This window comes from Hetaerina americana, unplaced genomic scaffold, assembly GCF_022747635.1.
Source record: "Hetaerina americana unplaced genomic scaffold, ioHetAmer1.1.p SCAF_135, whole genome shotgun sequence".
In the NCBI taxonomy this organism is placed as follows: domain Eukaryota; kingdom Metazoa; phylum Arthropoda; class Insecta; order Odonata; family Calopterygidae; genus Hetaerina; species Hetaerina americana.
The window spans coordinates 365,001-390,093 of NW_027286459.1; the positions used below are offsets into that span (position 1 = coordinate 365,001).

Below are 25,093 nucleotides of genomic sequence, written 5' to 3' on the forward strand. Positions count from 1 at the left end.
ATATATATATATATATATATATATATATATAACGATTGTCCGGAAAAACTCATACGAGCGGCACAATAATGGGCTGACTCAACATAACACAAATAGAAAAGAATAGACACATATAAAAGAACACTTACATGGTAAATTGTTCGAGCTTTCGGCCCTCTCAGGGGCCTTCTTCAAGAGAGACTGAAAATATGATATTTTCAGTCTCTCTTGAAGAAGGCCCCTGAGAGGGCCGAAAGCTCGAACAATTTACCGTGTAAGTGTTCTTTTATATGTGTCTATTCTTTTCTATTTGTGTTATGTTGTGTCAGCCCATTATATATATATATATATATATATATATATATATATATATATATATATATATATACAGTTCTCTACAATAAATACATGAAATGAGGTCATCTATACTTAAAACTTTTGCTTTAAATTAAGAGTCTACCCATCGATGGTTTTGCTGTCCTGTTCTTCAAAATACTATCTCTCCATTCATTCGTAGTATGGCTATCAATGCCTACTTTTTCTTATCTTCTGCTTCTTCTTTTCATTTCCACTGTTTAGTATATATAAAGCACCCTCCCCTTTGGAAGTCCTCCTCCCTTGAAGGCAGTTCAGTTGGGAGGCTTTTAATGTTAGTTTTATCATGTTGTTTCTTCCTTTATCATCGTGTGTCTTCCACACATCTTGTGCCCAAGTGATATACAATGTCCCCAAACATCACATTTTATTGTATTTATTGGGAATATAGGAAAAAAGCGGCGAGATCAATTATAAGATTAATATAGGAGGATGGTTATGATCAAAGGATCAATGGTGATTGAATGTTTTAAATGCCGGAAACAAGGGCGAACAATGCTCTCTGAATGTGTTGGATGGTGGTGCATTGATTGTGTCACTGGTGTGTCTATGTTCGTCCATATCCATCCATTGTATCATTCGGTTGTTAACCCTCTTAAGTGCGGCGGGGATTCCAGGGGTACTTAGTGAGAAGTGCAAAGGGTAATTTAAGAAATTGCATCACCTTAGGAGAAAAGAAAACATTGTGAAGTTATTTCTTTAGATATCCACGTGCAGTTTTTTATTATTTTAAAATAAAATATTTTAGTTATTAATGGAGTAATACATTTACATCATCTGAAAAATAAATGTAATTATTGCAGTATTATAAATTTAAAAGAATATTTTATTATATAGTAATAATATTTCGATTTTTCAGAAACATTACTAATATTGTTTTTAAAATGCATTTTCCAATAAAACTACCATATTTAAATTTTAGAAAGAATCAAAAAGACTGGCTGAAAAATTCATAAATAAATAAATAAAGAAAAAAACCAGTGAATTGCAATTTTTTTTGTCAGCCTCTTCATAGTTGCAAAGGCTGATTTAATTGAGTCAAAAATTGGGACTCTTCCGCCTTTTCATGGGGCAGTTCATCCAGAACCAATCAAACAAAAGCTATGCACACCTTATTCGTGTAATCCAACCAGGTTACATTACTTTGGAGACAGTTTCCCTTGTGCATTCAACACTAATTTACCTTGCGCAAAAGGTATAGGTCTACGCAAAGTTGAGGGGAATTGCGCATAGCATCAAAGTTGACCACCACGAGTTTAAATGCAAATTTCACCTTGCGGACAGATGCAGAGGGACATAGCAAACGATTTGGATCTGGGTGTTGTTTGACGTTGCGCAGCTTGACTTACCGGTCCTCGATATGCCGACACGACCTTGTAGACAGACGATGGACGTCCGGGAAACGCAACCACTGTCTCCATGCACAACCGGTCCGGTCGTCAACTTCAGAGAATGCATTTCGAGGAGTGAGTTGATCCGGACGTCCGTCTGGTGGCATTTCTCCAGCCTCACCGAGCATACCTTGGTACTGTGCCGCGCGGCACACCTTCTCTCCTTCGAAGCCATCCGTTGAAGCTCCATGATTCGGTCGTCTCGAATGCCGCTCCATATCTCTTCAAATTCACTGAAAAACAACGCATGGACACGCACGCAAATGAGAACGCAAACATCTCCAACACAGGATAGGGGTGTGCCTTTACATTTTCATTAAAGGTTATAGCGGGAAATTAATTAAAAATTTAGTTATATTATCAACTGCAGATTGACTTGAGAGATTCTGATAAACGAGGGTACGCTGAAAACGAACGCACACTAACGCTTGTACACAACAAACAAAATGATCTTTGGAAGGGGGAATAAAGGGAATGTTACTTCCACATGCCACCTATTTGCATGTGGAAGTAACATTCCCCTTAAAGTAGGGCACTTCAAGAGTTATTCAAATGGGGTAGGCTGAAAACGAACACACACTAATGCTTATTACCACAAACAAAATGACCTTCGGAACCACTCCTTATGGCATGTGGAAGTAACATTCCCCCTCTAAACTCATGCAAAGGTTTGAGTACTTTGATTATTACTATCAAGTGTATTTTTAAACCGTCTGTGAACATTCTAGTCTAGACCAAAATCAAAATGACCTAAAAATCACTCATAATGGCATGTGGAAGTAACATTCCCCCTATCAATAGGCATGCAAAAGTTTGAGGTCGTTTTATTATTACTATCAAGTGTATTTTTAAAACGTCTGTGAACATTCTAGTCTAGACCAAAATCAAAATGACCTTAAAAATCACTCCTAATGGCATGTGGAAGTAACATTCTCCTTATTAATAGGCATGCAAAGGTGTGAGGTCGTTTCATTATTACTATCCAGCGTATTTTTAAAACGTGTTTGTACATTCTTGTATAGACCACAAACAAAATGACCTTTGGAAGCAGTCCTAATGGCATGTGGAAGTAACATTCTCCCCATTAATAGGCATGCAAAGGTGTGAGGTCGTTTAATTATTACTATCCAGCGTATTTTTTAAAATGTCTGTGCACATTCTTGTATGAACCAAAATCAAAATGACCTTAGGAAGCAGCCCTTATCGCATGTGGAAGTAACATTCCTCCTCTAAACTCATGCAAAAGTTTGACGTCCTCACATTATTCATCCAGTGTAGTATTTTGAGAAGCAGATTAAGTATTTGAGATGTGTTCTAGTGTTGTGTGCTGTATATTTGTCAACAATTGCGAGTTTAAACAGCGTGACTATTAAAAAGTGACTCCTAGAGAGAGATTCAATCGTCGTTTGAGTGCTCTGAATTGCAGTTGACCACGCTGTTGATAGGTCTACTGTGAACATCGATGGCTGGTAACATTTCTCTGCTTGCGAGTCTTTGGGAAAAGCCAATAATTGTCAATGAAACACGTAGCGATGTCCAATCACTGACCCACTGATGATATAGAAATCGCAACAAACTCGTCTTCTGAGGATTGCATTCAAAATTCCCAAAGGCGAATCACTGACATCGAAAGTGTATTTCGCAAACATTATTGGAATATCCAAGGCAGCCTGGCGCCAATAAACTTGCTGGTGTGGAAAAGGCGCTCGCGAGGTACAAGTAGCTCAAGTAGGTGGGTAAGTTCGATATGTGCGAAAGTATAGGCTGATTGCAAATTAGTGGTCGAGTACCCTCGCAGCGGGGGGTTAAGTAGCTGGTGGCTGACCCAAGGGAAAGGCTGTTGACGCGGGGAAGGTGACCTTGGTTAAGGGCGAGGGGAGTGTACAATGGAGAGGGGAAACTAAGGAATTTAGGGAGAGTAGGAGAAGTGCAAGCGTGCTACTACTGGTTTCGCGTGAGCTTTACAGCTAAATAATATAAATACGAAGAGAAATGACGGCGGTAAAACTATATGTATAAACCGCGAGGAATACACTTACATCTACTAAGAGCTAGTATATATATGTATAAAAAGAAGCAGCACTCAAACACAGAGAAGACACAAAACTATATTAATATATAATAATAGTATGTACCTCTAGAAATATACTTAAGAACTAGCAAGGATAATTAATGCAACACTCAAACACACCAAAACCAGGTAGATAGACGAGTACGAGCTAAATACACATGCAAATCACAGGCAACTCTAAACACTAAACTTATAATTTACCTTAAATTTAATGCAAATTCCCTCCTACATAAGAAATAAGAATTTGATTCACGAAGTTAAGGTAGTTGAATAACATCAACACCACAAAAATACGCTAAAAATAATATGCAAGGGCAAAGGCAACTAGAACCACGATGTTACTATAACGATAAAACGCAAAGACGTTTCTACGTAAGGAAAATTACTAATGTAATAATTCAAGAGACTCAAACGGTATAAATTCTAAAGTAGATATAAGTTAAAACAGTTATCTAAGACAAGAACTACAATACAATTACTGGAGCAAACGATAAACTATCACTGCAAGAAAGCCACATTCGGCGAAACAATCAACTTTGTAATAGTATAACTAACGATAAAGCTAAACACTTTATGTAAAATGAACGAAATAAAATGAGGTTATTAAAATATATATATAAATATGTACTACTTATCACTAGTCTTAATATATAGCTAGGACTAGGCGGCTATTCTACATGTGTCGCAAGGGGGTCTGCAGGTAGCGGCGGAACAGGTCCGGAGCTCGGTGAGGCACGTCCTTTCACTCCAAGAGTCAGATGAAGAATGTCTCCTTATTCCCTCTCGCAATCTTGCGCTGTTTAATTATTTTTCCTCTAAACAACTCAAAGAGAGAGGCACACCTCAAAGGGTAATAATCATAACACCTCGGACGAGGAAATGGGAGGAGACGCAGCTGTGTCAATAAGTGAAGTGGATTCGAGAAAAGTCGGGAGAGTTCGTCCTTCAGTGACGGAATGAAGAAACTAGTTACACATACACATTAGGAGGAGAAATTTGTTTGTTTGCCTTAACAACGGTGACTATTAGTTCAAAAAATAAATAATATATGAGTTTGAAACTTAAAGAATTGTAACCTATTTGCCTGACCTTGCTATTTGTTGTAGTTTGTAGTAAAAAAATTCAAATATATATATATATATATATATATATATATATATATATATATATATATATATATATATATATATATAATATATTATATATATATATATATATATAATATATTATATATACATATATATATATATATATATATATATATATATATATCTATTTATATCCATAAACATCGTTTTCAAATTCCGGTCAAAAGCAAATGATTTTTTTTCACTCTGAAAGTATTGGATTGAAATGCACATTAGTGGATAACTCCGTTAAAAGTTACTGTTGTGGCATCTACCGCAGTTTCTTTGGAATTCCTTTACTAGTTCTGGCATGGCAACTAATTGTGGATGACCATCACGAATTTCATCGCTGTGGGTACGGCAGCAATGATGGAATTCGTTATGTCAGCGGTTCACATTGGCAAAGGATGGGACTTTGTCGCCAAAAGTGGAAGTAAGTTGATCGATGCACTCCTCACTTGATAATCAACGTTGAAAGTCATAAAAAAAAAGCATTGCAGGAATATGTTCACGAGTTAACTCCATTTTTTATGATGAGACAAAATTTTCCAGTCACCACAAACAACACAAATTATGAACAAACGTCAAAGTGTTCTGAAGAAAGTCAGCGTTAAAAAGAATCGAACTTTCAGATGGAAACGCCAGATGGCGCCTAAAGGGTGTTGGCAAGGCTCGAAATATAAACGGCAACATGAAAGGAGAAACTTTGTAATTCCACATAGATTTATTCGACGGACGACCTAGGTTTCGACGTGGCACGTCATCATCAGGTACATTTTGTAAAGAAGCTTCTATACAATATTGCCTTCACTGCGTTACTGGCGCACTTGATATAATTCGTTGTCTCAGGCGTGACTTCATGGAATCGTAGAAAGGAGAAACTTTGTAATTCCACATAGATTTATTCGACGGACGACCTAGGTTTCACTGAGTGACTTTCATGTTAAGTCGATTCCATGAAGTCACGCCTGAGACAACGAATAAACGGCAACCCTCGTTCGTATCTGGCGGGAATGTGATGCCGTCCGTTTCTCAGGTCAAATCTCGCAAATGCATGCATCCATTTCGTAAACGGGAAAGAAATAATGGGAGATTCCCACACATCATTACTTGACGACCTGAAGGTTAAGAAATTGCAATGAAACAACTGTATTTGTTGGAGATGGTGGTTTCCCAATCAGGAATACGCACACTTGGATGGGTATTCCAAGTTTAAAAACCAACGAATTGCGCTTGGAATCGCTTTGAGTCTCACCCCGTTTGACAGATCTGTCCCTAAACGACTGATTTCCTCTTCCCTAACCTCAGTGAACGGAGATTTGTATCAAACAAGGAGTTTACGTCATGCGCAAACGTCTATTTTGCGGAGAATGAAATCAACTACACTATAGAAGGGTTTTTTAATTAAGTCGAAAGGAAAACATTTGCGCTGGAACCTTACCTGGCCGTGGTATTGCTGTTCCATCTGCTTCCCGAAGTCTCCAGGGGCACGCAAGGCCCGGCAGGACCAGACACCTCACCCGACGACACGACTGAAACAATAAGGGAGGCACACCGTTGAAAGGACAACATTCAAATCGGGAAAAGTAGCTTTTATTTTAATTTTAAATTGTTATGCCCCGTTAATAATGACAGCTATAATTGGGGTGATAATACTGATGTAATGATAATAATGACATTTACAAAAATAAATCAAAGTCTCAAAACTTAAACTTGTTGCGGCCGGAACAAGGGGAATGAAAGCCTCACCACTTGGGTCAGCGCAACGCAATGCAACAGCTCTGCAAGCAAGGCCATCTGACTTCAACCCCAGCTCTTCAGATTGGTTCGTGTCTTCCCCGGAACTCGACAGGATGCCTCCTCCTTCGTCTTCCGACAATGAAGCCCTCTTCCGCTTATTCTCGCGCTTCCTGCAAATCAACAACAATTGCGTAAAAGTCCAAATGTTACTCTATCACCCATTTAGACGTAACACTCATCTATGACTTCAAAACACCCCAAACAAACACACAACGCAAAGGTCTTTAAGGTCTTTTCCTCACTTTTCCAGGTTATTAACATGCAACATTTCTTCATCTCTCCAGGTTTCTCCCGATCCCAAATATTCCCTAACTTTCCAAGTTTTTTAAATACAATAGATTCCCTGACTTTTCCAGGTTGTAACACACAACATTTCCTGATATTTTCATGTTTCCTGCAGCCACAAAATTGCCTGAATTTTCAAGTAATTGAATGAATCAAATTCCCTGACTTTTCCAGTAAGTAAACGCGAAAAATTCCCTGACATTTCAAGCAAACAAATGCATAAAATTCCCTGACATTTCCAGCGAATGAATGCATTAAATTCCCTGAATTTTCAAGCAAATAAATACATAAAATTCCCTGACATTTTAAGCAAATAAATTCATAAAATTCCCCGACTTTTCCAGCAATATAAATGCATTAAATTCCCTGACATTTCAAGCATATAAATGCATCAAATTCCCTGACTTTTTCAGCAAATGAATACATAAAATTCCCTGAATTTTCAAGCAAATGAATGCATTAAAAATTTCCTGGCTTTTCCAGCTAATAAATTCATAAAATTCCCTGAATTTTCAAGCAAATAAATTCATAAAATTCCCTGACTTTTCCAGGAAATAAATGCATAAAATTCTCTGACTTTTCAAGCAATATAAATGCATAAAATTCTCTGACTTTTCAAGCAATATAAATGCATAAAATTCCCTGACTTTTCCCGTTTATATACTCGTAAAATTCCCTGATTTTTCCAGTTTATAAACAAGCAGTATTCCCTCATTCCTGTAGGTGACAGACACTTGTAATTTGTTGACATATTTGTCCCAAGCCCCAAAATTCCCTGACTTTTCCAGTTTATTAACAAGCAATATTCCCTGACTTCTCCAGGTTACAAATGCAATGAATCCCTTCCAATTTCCTGCATTTTGCAAACGCACATCCCTGAGTTCACAAGGCCACAAAACCCATCATCATTCACTGACCCTCTCAACTGGTCTCCCAAACTGAAGACAATCGAAGCTCCCCAATCCGTCCGCACACCATATTCCATCGCGATTCTGGTTGCTTTGCGGACGGTGCGCAATATATATACCTGAACTCTTCCTCCAGAAGCATCCATTGCCTCTCATCCAACGAGTCGGTGGCCTGGGACAGCAGGGAATTGCGCATATTGTCCAGGGCCAGTTCATTTGCGGCCTTCTCTTCCTCCAACCGCTTGCGCACTGCTTCGAGAGCCTCCAACGCCTCCCTAAAACAACGCAACAGTAGTATCCTGAGGTTTGCGCAACAGGCAGATGTCACACAACATGAAGCGGTTTGAGGTCAGAGGTCGGTACGTTCCGATCTCACCTCTTCGAAACTGACCTGTTGGCTTGGTGAACACCATGTCAGTTAAATGGAGTGTACCGCGTGGCTTTTATTGGCACATATTTTAGTAAAAAGGGTTGATTTAATGTCAAACAATTTCATTTAATGGGTAACGCATTGTAGGCTTTCAAAGGGTGTAAGTCCATCTATTTTAACACTATTTACAACCATACCAAATACCGTTTTCTCCCGACCATATGACAAACTGTGGTATTTTTGATTTTTGCGAATTGTCAGAAGCCCTTACGGTATATTACGTCCCAAAACGAACAAGATAGGATCAATTCTCAGCTTCAGATCTTGAAAAGATTGAGATTTTCCGCTCAAATGACATTATTTCTCCAAAATATATCACATTTTCTCGACATTATGTCCCTTTCCTGGTGAATCTAGGAATTGTTAGAGAGACTATCAAACCCAGACATGATTGTAAACATTCAGAACAGCATTTCTTCACAAAACACAAGAGAGAACTCAACCCGCTGAGCAAATAACAGTCGAGTATCAATTATTCATGCATCAGACCAACCTTCTCTCCCGATCTAACATCTGCAACCAATAGTCTTGCTCTCTGTTCACTTTGGTACACGGTTCACCATCCACTTCGGTACAACGTTTACGGTCTACTTCGGCAACAGGTGGAGGCAATACAGGAGGCAATACCGGAGGCTGTTCCTGAGTAGGAATAGCAGGAGGCAGTTGCTCCGGTTCGTTGCCTTCGTTCGAAGATGCCGTCTGATGGCATGTGTTTGCGGCATTGTCTGCAGAGGCAAAAAAAGGAACATAAGCATTTCTCGGAATCAAAATTGGTGAAACAAGGGATACATGTGGTATGTCAAGGGGTTTGGAGCAAAGATATATGTAGAAGTGAACAACGCAGAACGTGCCGGACACCCGAGCACGTCGAGAACAGACGAAAACATTGATGAAGTGAAGATAATACCATTGGCAAAATGTCAAATCACCCTTAGAGAAGTTGCTGATGACCTAAACACATCGATTGGCTCGTGCTAATACCAATGATTTGGGTATGGCATGGGTCGCCGCGAAATTCGTACCATAATTGCTCAATTTCGACCAAAAACAGTAGCTCACATTCCACATTGGGCCAATGAGGTGTTGGACTCTGTCCGCAATGACCCATATTTGCTCCAGAGGATCGTAACTGGTGATGAATCATTGGTTTATGGTCATGACGTGGAAACTACACCTCAGTCATCCCAATGTGGAAGCTGCAGCACAAGCCAAAGACCGAGATAAGTGCTCCAAGTTCGGTCGAACGTGAAAGTTTTGCAATTACAGTTTCCTTCGATTTTAAGGGGGGTGGTGCATCATGAGTTCTTGCCACAGGGGTAGAACGGTAAACAAGGAATATTACCCGCAAGTTATGCGCAATTTGCGCGAAGCAATCCAGCACAAATACCCTGATTTGCGGGAGAATGAAAATCGGCTATTGCACCAAGATAACCAACCCCCCACACACATTGTTACTTGTACGAGAATTTTTGGCTCAAAAACAACACACTAACAATGCCGCAGCCAACGTATTCCCCAGACTAGGCCCCAGTGACTTATTCTTGTTCCCGAAAGAGAGGAGACCAATGAAAGGACTATGCTATGCTATGAATTATGGGAGATATAGACGGCATCGAAGGAGGAGCTGAACAAGATCATTGAAAATGATATTTTGAAGTGCTTAGAGGATTGGAAAAAATGTATGCACCAGTGTATAATAATATCTAATGGGGATAACTTTGAAGGGAGTACAAAATACAGATGTTCATGAATTAATTAATAATGTTTTGAAATACACAAAAGTCTCGATACTTTTAGAACTGACCTCGTACATATTGAATGCCACGGCGGGTCGGAGCAAAATCCCTCCTTTGATTGCGATACTGCGGTTCAATCAATTACACCGTGGAACAACTAAGAGAAGGCACAGGTAGTACCGGAAATTGTTCGCTCGGTAGTAAGCCTATAACGTCTTTCTGGACTGTCACCAAGGTTTCATGAACATCCAAGCCTTGGTTTAATTTTTAAAGTGGACTCAAAAGACAAGACTTTTAAAAATTTCGAGAAAAGTTGAAGGAAATGAATTTGCTGAGACGATTAAATACTTTCTATTTGAAAGGCTTAATTTCAAAGGATATATCAGAGATGGACAAAGTTAATGATGACTTAGCAAAGTCCACCAAATATTTGCGGACACAGGAACACAAATGGCTACAATGGGCTGAAAGGTTATGACTTTGTTCTTTAACATACGAGTAAATTTGTCTATGATAGATGCAAAGTGATTGATTCACAGAGTGAGCAAAGTAGAAAAGAACCAGACGCTATCACGGCACAGTGGACTGAGAGTATTGGGATGCTAGAGGCCACAAAGATGGTGCTGCCATCTCTAGCCCAATTAGCGTGGAGATAGGCACGAGATAGAGAAGTATCGTACTTTCCTGGGAAAGCCCTCGAAGGTTAAAACAATAACAGAATAAAAGTATTCCATAGAAAGTCAAAATGGCAAATACTAATTCTCTAAGGAGAGAGAATACTCTCTTTAAACACTGCACTCTGGATTTAAACCTGCATTCTCCAAATTATACGCTTCAGGAGACAGTAAAAATGTATTTCGGCTGAGTTATGGTAATTTTCCATTGGTTCCACAATGAATAAACGCGGTTAAACACCTGTGGAAGCTAACTGCTTAACGAAACTAACCTAATTACTTCGTACATAAGTGAATTAACATCAGAATCCATTGATCCCCACGCTGTCCAATCAGAAGTACTCTTATGTAAATTCCAAACCTGAAAAACCAGGGCACGTCTCATGTCATTCTGTAATTACCATTTGTAATACAACTTCAACACTTATTAAACGATATGTAACAACATACAGCAAACCACTATTACAATGACAATTAGTTTCACTCAGTACATTCAATTTCTCTGAAATTAAGGAGGAATTACCGCCCACAGATCAGGATATATCTTCTTCTCTAAACTCACCGTGACTTGGTACGACTTCTGCCGTGGTAGAAGGCTCGGTTTTGTCTCCCTGGCCGTGGTACAGGACCCCACCGGGGGCATCACACCTAACCAGGCGGACGTAGCAATCCTTCAGACTCACATTGCGAAGTTTACCTGAAGGGAAAGAAGATTCAAGGGGCATTAACACATTAATATACATTATATTTTAATTATATAGGTACCCTGCAAGCCACCGCTAGGGTGTGTGGCAGGGGGTGAGTACACACCAGACTATATTTTACCTGAACATGACAGTACCGCGGTCGGACAATGTATACATGCACACATGTGTCCGTGTATACACACAAACACACACACACACATATATATATATATATATATATATATATATATATATATATACATATACATATGTATATATATATATATATACATGTGCGTGTGTGTATATACTTTCTATAAATATATATACATATACATAGATTACACACACACACACACACATATATAAATATATATATATATATATATATATATATATATATATATATATATATACATACAGCTTTAGTTTGTCAGTCTGCCAAGGAGTTGCAAGCATTGCTTGTTGAATTGGAAATTCAGTGCGACAGGTATGGGATGAGAATCAATATTAACAAAGAAAAGTTATGCAAACTACCAGAAAGAAAAAGGCTAAGCTCTAAACATTAAAATAGAGGGGAAAAATTAGAGCAGGTAGAGCAGTTTACGTATCTCGGTAGTGTTTTGGACCAACAGGGTCAAAGTAGTAGGGATGTAAGGAGACGAATTGCGCTAGGCAAAGAAGCTTTCAGGAGGAGGAGGGAGTTGATGACAGGGACTTTGAGTAAGGATGTTAAGAAAAGACTCGTAAGAAGACTTTGATATGGAGCATAGTTATGTACGGCGAGGAAACATGGTCATTGAAGCAGGAGGATAGACGTAGACTGGAGGCTTTTGAAATGTGGGTGTGGAGAAGAATGGAGAAGGTGAAATGGACAGAGAAGAAAACAAATGAGGAAGGTCTTGGTATGGTGGGCAAAGAGTGGGGTTTGTTGGAAGATATTACTAAGGAAGCAGGAAAAGTGGGTGAAGGGGATGTTGACCGGCAGTGGCATGTTGAAGACTGTGATAGAGGGGAGAATGTTGGGCAAACGAGGAAAGGTAAGGAACAGGATAGGGATGTTGGACGGGATGATGGGAGGAAGAAAGTACCAGAGGGCTGAAGAGGGACCTGATGTAGAGTAGGATGTTGTGTTTGGCTATGGGCCAAAAATTATTTAATTAGTAATTACGTCCATCCAAAAACCTACCTTAACCGGTAGATTACCTAATAATAATATATAAATAATATATATATACATATAATATATATATATATATATATATATATATATATATATATATATATATATATATATATAAACATAAACACAGTAATCAACCCGAAGGTCGGTTTAGTAGGTGGTGGTCGACATCACCCAGTACTAAGCCCTGTACGGCGTGTGAAAATTCACACATCAGGGTAATAAGGGGGGCCAGTTCCTTTCCCTGTGCCGGTTATGGTTTCCCAGGAAGACCTGGTACCCGAAAAATCACTTTAGTTTGGTTGGAGCTGCAGGTGCCCAGAGTGCCTTGCTTGGGAATCGAACCCGGGACCCTCTGGTCAGCAGTCCAACGCTCTACCCACTGGACTACCGCGACCCTATATATATATATATATATATATATATATATATATATATATATATATAATATATTATATATATATTACATACATATATATAATATATTATATATATTTTATATACATATATATAATATATTATATATATATATTATATATATTTATATATATATTATTTATATACATATTTATATATATATATTTATACATATATAAATATTTTTTTTCACACACAAATACACGATCCATTAAAAACAGTGGTATCCTGGTCAAATATGTACGAATAAGAATCAATGGAATAAAATTAAAAAAAAAGAGATAATCGCTATCAAATGAACCCACCAAAACAATAAATACGCAATAATCATTGCATTTCACTCAGGATCACACGAAAAACATGATAAAGTTAAGTGAAAAAAAAAGAGAAATATTCTTCTCCTTTTAAAATCTTTAAATTAGACCAAGTTCAGCTTTTCATCATTTCAACTTTTCAATTGTATGAGATAATAAGTTTCCGTGAGCACTTTATTCAAGTTTCTGTGGACACGTATTAGGAGGGCAGGCTTAGAAGTAATGCACGCACATCCTTGGAGTGACCGCAAACAAATAAAACAAACGGCAAGATGGGGCAAATAGTACATTATATTACAATTCTCTACGTTTCTAAATCACATATATTTATTTATTTTTCAAAATAACAGTCACCGTTGTTGAGGCCAACAAACGCATTTCTTCTCCCGACGTATTAATATGATGGATGTCAACATGGCGAGTTTAAACAGGGTGGTGTTGTCGAATTTTTGCTTTCATTCGTTTAACAATTTATTTTAAAACATTATTCACGTACAGCAGTAGTGCCAATTTACATATAAGAACATAACAAACATGAAAGAGGAATAAAGGCAATAGCAGAATAACAATAAACAACTTGAACCAAGCCTCATCGTTCGAGGGGTAATGATTATTATTACCCTTGGAGGTGTCTCCCTTTGAGTTGATTAGGAAATGAATGAAAGTCGCAAGGCATCACAAGATAGGGGTATAAGGAGGAGGGTGTTTTGGATTCACTTCAAATCCCTATGGGTTTCGCAATAGCCTCTCCAGTTGCGTGCATATTGCGTGGAGACAAGTGTTGTTGTATTGTTATCCGGTTGCAAGGTTATTATTGGCTGGCCATGCTGCTGCCTTTATAACACTACCAAACTTGACTCCAATATGGTTTGCAATACTCTTTTGATGAGAGATTCGCCTTTGGTCATTCTAAATCAAATCTTGAAAGACGAGTTTGCTTTGATGATTACATCGTCCGTGGGTCAGTGATCTCGGACATCCGCTGCGTGTTTCATCAACCAATTATTGGCTTTCCCACGGCTCGCAAACCACGAAAATTTTAACTACCCATCGATATGAACAGTAGACCTATCAACTGCCTGGTCCAACCATTAAATACAGCATTTAAAACCACGATTGAACAACTTCTAACCTACGAATGCGTGTTACAGGGGAATGTTACTTCCACATGCCCAGACCAGGAGTGCTTCTGAAGATCATTTTGTTTGTGGTTTACAGTAAGCATGTTTGAATTAGTTTTCAGCCCACCCTCGAACTTTGGGACCTCCCCTACAATCCTCACCGTTGTTGAGCAAGGACGTCCGCCTGGGCAGGTCCTTGGAGGGGTGTGAGTCCTTTGCAGGACGGCCACCTCCCTTCCCAGAGACCCGTACGCCGTCCTTGACCCTCTTCAGGACCAGAATGCTCATCTTCGGATCCCACGTCCGATGCCAGCTGTGGCGGGACAGGAAAAGACAACGTCAGCTTAGTAAAAACAAACAACAGACAATCACAACTCATAGAATCCACCATCGCTCATTCCATTAACATCGTAAAATACATTTAAATGTTCAAAAACTCAGTGAATTCAGAAATGTGGTAACTGAACTGCTTCATAGCGATTGACGTCCATTTCAAGGAATCCTTACAATGTACTGACTATACACATTGGTACAACGGTGACATAATTGATACCAGTGACTCAGTCACAATAATAACAGAACTACTAATAGAGTATACATAATAACACATTAGGAGTGAGCTGTTACTGTTATGTACAACAGGAACAGTATCAATGAATTGGAACTCTTCCCGAATTAATAAGCTCCCTATCCCCAAACACGCCTCCGAACACAACACTCCCTTTGATAAATGCTATAGTCTATCCCTCTTAGCATCCCTCCCACCCTCTGATCCTCCACTGAAACTGAAAACATTAGAGCAGGCATATATATGGCTCTTGGAGTCCTGGAATTGGCCAGGAATCAATATTAGGCATTAATTACCCTGCTCCATTTATATTTTCATCCCCCTTCCACCCCAATCACCTTCTACATTTTTATTCCCACCCTTCTAACGCTGCCCCTCGAAACCCGTCCCTTTGGAATTCTCTCCCCACCTTCCCCTTCCATCCATCGCTCCAGCCATCGTATTCCCTTCAGTTCTGTCCCTCTCTTCCTTGAAAAAGGTGGTCACGACCACCGAAAATTCTACTTGATTTTTCGGATAGTACCAGGTCTTCCTGGGAAACCATAACCGGCACAGGGAAAGTAACTGGCCTCCCAACCCTGATGTATGAATTTCACATGCCGTATAGGGCTTAGTACTGGGTGAACTCTACCATCACCTACCAAACCGACCTTCGGGTTGATTACTGTGTTTATGGTTTTTATGGTTTCTATATATACACATATATGCATAGAGATATATATATATATATATATATCTACACATATGTGTGTGTGTGTACATATATATACTTTTTTCGATGTACAAATCTGTGCTTAGTGAATTTATGTCTGTCTGTATGTATTTATGTGTACATATGAATGAAACTATAAGTTTAATGCCTAATATAATATGTGTACGACGATGGGTTAAATGGAAGAAGGGTCCGTTTGGTCTCAATTTTGCCCAAATAAAGACCTCTATCTATACATCCCTCCCTCAAAGGACACCACCATCACCATTGGTGACACCACCCTACGTTAAGTCAAGAGCCGCGTGTCATCAAATAGAGAGTTGAACACATATACATAGTACCCTTAATAAGAGAGAGAGAGAGAGAGAAAGAGTATCCTCATATCCACCTGCCAGGGAATATTTCTGAGCCGTTAGTTAAAAGACAGAGCTGGCAGATGTGTGTGTTTGTATGTGTCGATGCTCTCAAGAGATGATTCACTGAAGTTAAGTTTTTAAGAGAGAGACATATTGTAAATTGGCAACATCTACTCAAGTATAAATTTATTTTTGGTCTGGAACTCTTCACGGTTCTCCTTATACAAACCATGACGAATACCCTTACCCTCTTAGTGAAAATGCAATTTAAATTTTAAAAAAAAGCACCGATTTCTGCAATCTAATTCCTTTTCTCCACACAGTAAGGCAAATAAACCAACAAGGAATTCAACCCCAGGAAGATCTACATCATTCCATTGGGAATGAGCCAATTAAGTGACGATCCGGGACATTGTATATCACTTGGGCACAAGATGTGTGGAAGGCACACAATAACAAAGCAAGAAACAACATGATAAAACTAATTAAAAGCCTCCCAACTGAACTGCCTTCAAGGGAGGAGGACTTCCAAAGGGGAGGGTGCTTTATATATATTAAACAGTGGAAATGAAAAGAAGAAGCAGAAGATGGAATAAATAATAAGAAGGAGAAGGCATTGATAGCCATACTACGAATGAAGGAGAGAGGGCTATGAAGAACGAAGGACAACAAAATCATTGATGTATAGACTACATTTAAAGCAAAATAGTGTTCATAAATGGCCTCAGTTCATGCATTTATTGGGCAGACCCCATAGTTTAGGTCTTCCACTGCGATTCAAACCTGTCTCTACATCGATTTAAGGATCAGATGAGGCGCTGAGCACCACGGGAATCCCTACCTCGTTGAATGTCTTTTACGGCGATCCTTTCCTCTGTTATCTGCCGTTCGATCTTTCACTGACGTCTGTGGTTCGGCATGCGGCCCATTGCTGTCGTCCCTGTCCACAGAAACTCCCCCATCTTCCTCGGCAACCGCAAAATGGCCCTCGGTATCCTCATCCTCTTCTGAAAACATTCCCTCGGGCAAGTCCACCTCGACAACAATCTCCTCGGCCTCTCCCTCAATCAGCGGCACAGGGCCGTGCGCCCCCTCTGTGACCGAGGGGTCGACAGCCAATTCCGCACCCTTTGGTGCTTTCTTCCTTCTCCATTGCTTTGCTTTGCCTCCCAAAATCCGCGGCACATGTGGTCCTTTCTTGCCAACGGCACCTGGAACAAACCGTTGGGAATGACCATCAAGCTGGTGAAAGCATATGTAACAAACATATAAAAAAAATACCCCTTGATTAAACGACGGGAGCATACCGTGATGCCGGAGAGAAGAAGAGAAATTTGTGAATGGAACAGGAAATAACAGCGTTCCTGAAACGGAACTATTTCAACCGAAATTCAATTAACAACAAAACGTTTATAAGTGAGAGAGGTTTTAATTTATGAGAAACAGATCTAATCCCAAAGAAACAGCGGGAGATGCCGCAGCAGTAACTTTTACAAGAGTCTTCCACTAATAATGTGAATTTCAATGCAATATTGACATTTAACAGCATATGGTATTTCATCACAATATCTTGTTACTTTAAAAAACCCCCCGGAATTTCAGAGTTTAAAGAGAGGACGCCTCGATAGCGAAACTGGCTAAAAGCACTCAGACCGGACATTAAGGGGATCTGGATTGGTGCGGGGGCTTCCCACCCAGAGGGCCCAGGTTCCAATCCCGGCAGTGTTGAATACTGGTCAGAGGTATCCCTACTTGAGGTGCTTTGTGGAGGTCACTTTGAGTGAGTATGCCGTCCGTCGGATGGGACGTTAAACTGTTTGACCCCTTGGTGCCTTTTGTAAAGAGTAGGCTAATGCCGACACCGGGTTTCTCTCTCCACCATTCACCCTTTCCCGTCCATCCCCTATGGCGCAAATGACCTCAGCTGTCAATCGCCCAACCCCTAAATACTAATACTACTACCGGACATTAATAGGTATCACTCTGGAATCGTTGAATTGAGATCAAATCCCATTGAATACGGTTATAAAAAAATTAAACCTCGCAGGAAAACTAATGTTTGTAAGCGATTTCTTATTATTTTTATTATTAATACCCTTCCGTTGAGCATACACAAGGCTTCTCCTGAATGTAACTTACATTTATACTTAAAATACGAACCTTATTGATATAGCGAAAGTTTTCTTACACATACATTTATGGAAAACACATTCTAAAACTATTTTCCAATATGGTCTCCATTGTTTTCCAACAGAGGCATTTATTATTAACGATACACAGCCATTTCAATTCCGTCTCTGAAGAAATCTGCTACCAACTCATACGTATTGAACCAATAATTGAATGTTCAAGTTACGTACTGTGAGCAATGCGAGTTATTTCATTCTGACGGGCCTGTACGTCGGACTGCGATTGGACTGGTTGAAACAGGATAGTGTGGGAACCCAGCTAAGCAGCATTCCGTCACTCAGTGTGCTCCGAGCATCTAAAGAGAGGGCACGGGACTGTCTGGGAGAGTTGTTTCTTGATCTTGTGCAAGTGATAATGCAGCGCTCATTAGAACAAAGATTTGCGATCAAGTTTAAGGGCGTGTAACCTGGCAAGACTGCGACGGAAACTGTTTCTATGATCACGTCTGCTTACAAAGATGTTGCCCTGTTAGATCTGCAAGTGTTTCCGTGGCACAAGGCCTTTCTGGAAGGCCGGGGAAAAGGTCAACGACGAGGATCGCACCGGCCGGCAATCTACGGCCTACAATGAGACACGAATTACGCAACTGTTGACCTCAGACAAACAATTAAGTCTTCGTTTAATTTGGAAGAAACGGTGGGAGATGGTGTAACGGTAATTTTTAATGGAGTCATCCGCTGATATGCCCTTCCTGTGCAACAATTTCAGAGAGTAAAAATCCTTCGCCTTGAGCAGGATTTGACATGCAGTCGCATCAAATTAAAATCACTCACATTACTTGAAGTACATACCTTTTATATATGTACAATTGGTTCAAAATGTATCAGATGGCGGCAGTATTTTTCAGAGACGGAATTGAAACGGTTGGGTACTGTTAGAGATAAATATCTCAATTTGAAATCAAAGGAGACTAGTTGGAAAACAATAGAAAAATAGTTGTAGAATGTGTTTTCCAAAAATGTATGGATAAAAAAACTTCTGTCTTGTCACTGTAGTTTATATTTTAATTATAAACGTAGGTTACATTCAAGAGAGGCCTCATGTATCTTCATCAGAAGGGTATTAATAATAAAAATAATATCTAATCGCTTACAAACATTAGTTTTCCCGCGAGGTTTAATTTTTTTAATTCCGTATTCTACGGGGTTTGATCTCAATTCAACAATTTCAGAGCAAATAAAAATCATTTGCTTTGAGCGGGATTCGAACCCGGATCCCAATTAATGTCCAGTCTGAGTGCTTTTCGCCAGTTAAGCTACCGAGGCATTCTCTCTTAAACTTGCTGAAATTTTGGGTGGCCTTTTTAAAGGAACAAGATGTTGTGACAAAATACAGTCCGCGCCACAGTCCACGAGGTCAAATGCCAACTTTTAAACACTTAAGCTGTTTATACCTTTGAAGAATCCCAAAGAAACTGCGATGCAGATGCCACAACAGTAACTTTTAATGCAGTCACCCGCTGATGTGCATTTCACGGCAACAATGTCAGAAAAGTGTCAAGGCGAATGATTTTTACACTCTTAAATTGTCGCGTGTCCGTTCAACGGCCGAATTGTTAAAACATTCCGAAAACTCAAGTTTATGAGATCCTTACGGACCATACCTAGACTCCAGACCCTAACCTGGAGATGTGCAGGAGAATGAACGGGAGGTACTTTCCTTTAGAAAGCCCTCGTACGTTAATGATTCATTTTGGAATTACCACAACAAGTAATTTGAATGAAATATCATATCTCTGCGTCTTACCAATACTGACTGAAAACAGTGATGCTATCATCAATGTCAATAATGTCCTCCACTTACAATGACCCGTTTAGGGACAAATAAGGACCAGGGCAATTTGAAAAGTGAGGTCTCCTATTTCTTTTTCATGAGAAATTGTATTTATTCTCAACTTTGCATGCATCTTTAGAAAGGCTGAGCATTTTGCTATTTTCCTACATAGTCGCCTTGAAGATCGATCACCCTTTGCATCCTTGTAAGCAGCTTTTCATTAATACCAGCATCGTACCTTTCTCCCGCCTTGGTCGCTTGGCCAACTGCGATGACTGCTTCTTGCACTTCCTCGTCTGACTTGAATTTCTGTCCTCCAAAGGTGTTTCTTGAGAGTGGGAAACAAGTAGTAGTCGCTTGGGGGGGCTACGTCCTCCGGGCTGTGAGGAGGGTGGTCGATGATATATATCCCATCAGCCGGATCCATTGAGTAGGGTGGTCATCGTTTGATGTGAAGACACGTGGACGTGCATTGTCATGATATGCAAACACTCTCCTCCTTTAAGTGAGGAGAGACACCTTGTTTGTAAATTAATTGACCTCAAGACAAACAATATCCTGCAGCACGGAGAAGTAGCCACTCTCTCTCTCTTCATTCATTAAGGCCTTCCTTTTATCTAATTGATGGGTAATTCCCTCTGGTTATATCGCACCACCATCTCGTCAATTGGAGCCACCGTTGTTGATATTCCAATGGGAAACTTGGCCACCCCATCGACCGCTGCTCATCATAGGACGTTTTCCCGGCCATCAGAAAACTCCCTGCACCACTTCCAATGCACGTTTATGATGTCCATAATACACTTCTCACCCCGTACACTTCCCACATTAAATGGAAGGATGAATTTATTATATCGGAGAAGCAGTCATCACAGTTGGCTTTGGACCACGATGGAGAAAGGTACGACCCCGGTATTAATGAAAAGCTGCTTACAAGGAGATGCAAAAAGTGATTGATTTTCAAGGTGACTGTGTAGGAAAATAGATAAATGCTCAACCTTTCAAAAGATGCACAGAAAGTTGAGAATTCATTTGATTTTTCATGAAAAAGAAACAGGGTACCTTACTTTTTGAATTTCCCTCGTAACAGTGAGTATTTTACTGGTGAATCAGCTCAAGGTCAAAGTTCAAAGAAATACCCTTTAAATAATTATGCAATTACAACACGCAGGCTTATTTTAAAGAAAACTGTGCCTCCTTTCTCCCAAAATAGGCCGACACGTTTGTTCATTTCCTTGAGAGCCAGATAAAGTAATTCTCCCGTCCACAAAACATTTTGAGGTTAAATTAAACATCATCAATGTACAACAACTCCAGTCTTCCCTGCGAAACCGCAGGACTCCTACAAGAAGGTCATTGTTTCGTGCAGTTTTCTTGAGTACGGGCATGGCTACTCATTCCATGCATGGCATACAGGGTGCATTCCGAAAGTAATGCAATTATTTTATTTACGAGGGTCATCCGGAAAGTAGTACCCGTTCGTGAAATAAAGACACAAAAGTAAATATTAACAAACATAAAAAATTTTATTTGAAAGAGGATACTTTAAACTACTTCTCAACATAATCTCCAAGCAAATTAAGGCATTTGTCATAACGTGTGACAAGTTTCTGTATTCCTGCTGCATAGTCCTTCGCCGCCAGCTCATTGAGATACGCGAGGGACCCATCTTGCACAAATTTTTGCATAATGCAGATGGTGTTTAACAATTTCATGAACAATTGTTCGAGAAACATTGGGAAAATGCTCACAGATGTCATCAATTGTGACGCGCCGATCGTTCCTCACGAATTCGTCAACTGAGCTCACCAGTTGGTCTGTAATGACAGACGGTCTCCCCGAACGCTCATCGTCGTGTGTGTTCCCCCTCCCCATGTTGAAGTTGCGACACCACCGCCGAACAGACGACTCGTCCATTACATTGTCTCCATACACCTCCTTTAATTGGCGATGAATATCACATGGGCGAACGTTTCTTGCATTGAGGAATTTAATCACTGCCCTCACTTCACAACTGGCGGCGTTCTCAATTTTTTTAAACATTGTAAACAATCACAGAAACAACACAGGCAATGCTAGCGTCACGCAACTTGGCTCAGAGAAGGCAGACAAGCCACTGAAGCTATCTGACCTCGTCCAGCGGCTACTCGCGTCGTCAGCACTTCATGCGGCACGAACGGGTACTACTTTCCGGATGACCCTCGTAAAATTAATTTATGGAAAAGATTTGCAGAAATGCTTAAAATTCTACAAAAGTGCTCTCCGTGGGGCTCCATCAGATTTCTCTTTTGACTCTGCCATGACGGGTACACCTCCTGGAAGGCATCTTCAAGGACCTCACGGCTGATAGGATATCTTCTATGGACGAAAAACTGGGTTCCTTTTAGGGCTGCCTTAATCCGAGTGTTCAAAAAGAAGTCATGGGGGGGTGGGGCTGCGTTGGCACCTGCCGTTTGGACAGGAACTCACGGGCTCGTAGCAGGTCATGGCAAACACCTCATGGCACATGCTTTTTGCAAACTTTCCTCATCGCTAAATCTTCATTAACAATGCAAATTACAACAGTGGACGACAATTTCAGTTCATTGGCAAACCATCTTAATACTCCATTGACGTTCGGAGTCCAACAATTATCACACAAGAGCCATGATGTTGTCAGTTTTGCTGTTTGACGTCCGCCCAGAGCATTGTTCTTCGTGGAACCCTTCTCAGAGGCCTTTCAACACCCTCAAAACTCGTGACTTGGACAGAGTCCGCATAATTAAGCCTCAACAATCATTTTCTCAGTCTCCTCTTCTCAAGAGATTTCAGTTTCATTCCAGCACAAAACTTAGTAATCGCATAATGATGCTAGATCGTCAATTCCATTGTTTACGTGACACGGTCGGCACAGAGAAGTAAACAATAACTGACGTCCTGCTGCCTCCACAGCTTGGAGAGGCCGAGATTGGTTTCCCAGCAAAGCTTAGGGTTCCCCTGACTTCCTCAAAGTGATTCCATCCCACTCTGACTAATATGAGCAGCACGGGAGAGTCAATTGCATTACTTATGGAACGCACCCTGTAGATATCGTCCAGGATGCCGCAGTGTGTGTGTGTGTGTTTGTGTAATGCCGTGCTTACCAGCCGTCGTGGGGGCCTGCTTCAGGTCCTTTTGAGCCTCCGTCAGCACCCTCTGAACGTCTTCAGCCCTTCGAAGACGCTCGTCCAGGTAACGCTTCAACGAAGGCTTGTCCATCACCCGGAGGGAATTCCCGCCCATCAGCGCCAGCTGCAGCTTTGCCGACCCTTCCAAGCAAAGAGGGACGCAATATGCCATCACTACACGGAATCCCCAAACAATCACTCATTCAACCTAGCGTTAAACCTTAGAAAAAAACAAAAACTCTTTGGGATAGAGCGATTGAAGAATGGACAATTTAAAAAGGCACTTCAAAGAGTTAAAACATTTCTACAAGTTTCATCCACGTTCCGTCCACATCTAGACACAAGATTGAACTGGGAAATAGCATTATTCTTCACCCCATCCTCCTTACGCCAACAACACTTCCACAATACTTCCGAGTCCAAGAGTATTTGACATCATGTTCATTATTTATTTGAAATTTCAATTTATTCGTCACAGGTATTTCCTTACTCAAACATTAGTAGATTAGCTTTTCTTTGATTACATTTAAACTTGAATTTAAGCAAGGTTATGTGGTTTACAAGGAACAGAAAGGCCTAGTCAAATATTTCAAATTGGAGGGACAAAACTATTACAGCGGGTTGAACAATTTATACATATATATAGATATATATATAAAGAACAGAGGGTCCGGATGGGCAGTGTCAGGAAGAGGTGTAAGGCAGGGTTGCCCATTATCAATGTTGCTGTTCAACCTGTATGCAGAGAAAATGATTAAAGAGGCAATAAGGGAAGGACTGGAGGCAGGAATGAAAGTGGGCGAGGAATTCATTTAAAATCAGTTACGTTTGATTGAATGACCAAGCTTTAGTTTGTCAGTCAGCCAATAGAGGGTTGCAAGCATTGCTGCGTGAATTGGAAATTCAGTCCAATAGATATGGGATGAGAGTCAATATTAATAAAACAAAGGTTATGCGATTTTCTAGAAAGAAAAAGGCTAAGCTTAACATTAGAATAGGAGGGCAAAAACTAGAGCAGGTAGAACAGTTTACGTATCTCGGTAGTGTTTTGGACCAACACGGTCAAAGTAGTAGGGACGTAAGGAGAAGAATTGCGCAATTAGGCAAAGAGGCTTTCACAAGGACGAGGGAGTTGATGACAGGGACGTTGAGTAAGGATGTTAAGAAAAGACTCGTAAAAACTTTGATATGGAGCGTAGCTATGTACGGTGCGGAAACGTGGTCATTGAAGCAGGTGGATAGACGTAGATTGGAGGCTTTTGAAATGTGGGTGTGGAGAAGAATGGAGAAGGTGAAATGGACAGAGAAGAAAACAAATGAGGAAGTACTTGGTATGGTAGGCGAAGAGAGGGGTTTGTTGGGAGATATCCTATGGAGGCAAATGAGAAGTGGCTGAAGGGGGTGTTGACCGGCAATAGTGGGATGTTGAAGACTGTGATGGAGGGTAGAATGTTGGGCAAAAGAGGAAAGGGAAGGAACAGGATAGGGATGTTGGACGGGATGAAGGGAGGAAGAAAGTACTCAGAGATGAAGAGGGACCTGATATAGAGTAGGATGATGGATTTTGTGTTTTGTTGGGAGTAATAAAATATTTGTTTGGTATTTATGTCCATCCAAAAACCAACCTTAACCGAGAGATTGCCTAAAAAATATATATATGTATATATATATATATATATCCATATATATATATATATATATATATATATATATATATATATATATATATATATATATATATATATATATTTATTTATATATATATATATATATGGATATATATATATATATATATATATATATATATATATATATATATATATATATATATTTATTTATTTATATATATAT

General features: G+C 39.9%; 1 protein-coding gene across 3 annotated transcripts in view; it reads right to left on the minus strand.

Moving 5' to 3' along the window:
• The window catches only part of LOC139686227 (uncharacterized), a 45,369-nt gene that overhangs the window by 6,568 nt on the left and 13,708 nt on the right, over window positions 1–25,093 (minus strand). For all 3 annotated transcript variants that reach the window (XM_071583383.1, XM_071583384.1, XM_071583385.1), the window contains exons 4-12: window positions 23,219–23,383; window positions 16,975–17,344; window positions 14,659–14,810; window positions 11,339–11,473; window positions 8,860–9,091; window positions 8,056–8,211; window positions 6,693–6,853; window positions 6,385–6,475; window positions 1,704–1,978 (exon numbers count right to left, since the gene is read on the minus strand). In XM_071583383.1, the coding sequence (XP_071439484.1) occupies window positions 1,704–1,978; window positions 6,385–6,475; window positions 6,693–6,853; window positions 8,056–8,211; window positions 8,860–9,091; window positions 11,339–11,473; window positions 14,659–14,810; window positions 16,975–17,344; window positions 23,219–23,383 (1,737 nt within the window). The remainder of the gene's footprint in view (window positions 1–1,703; window positions 1,979–6,384; window positions 6,476–6,692; window positions 6,854–8,055; window positions 8,212–8,859; window positions 9,092–11,338; window positions 11,474–14,658; window positions 14,811–16,974; window positions 17,345–23,218; window positions 23,384–25,093) is intronic.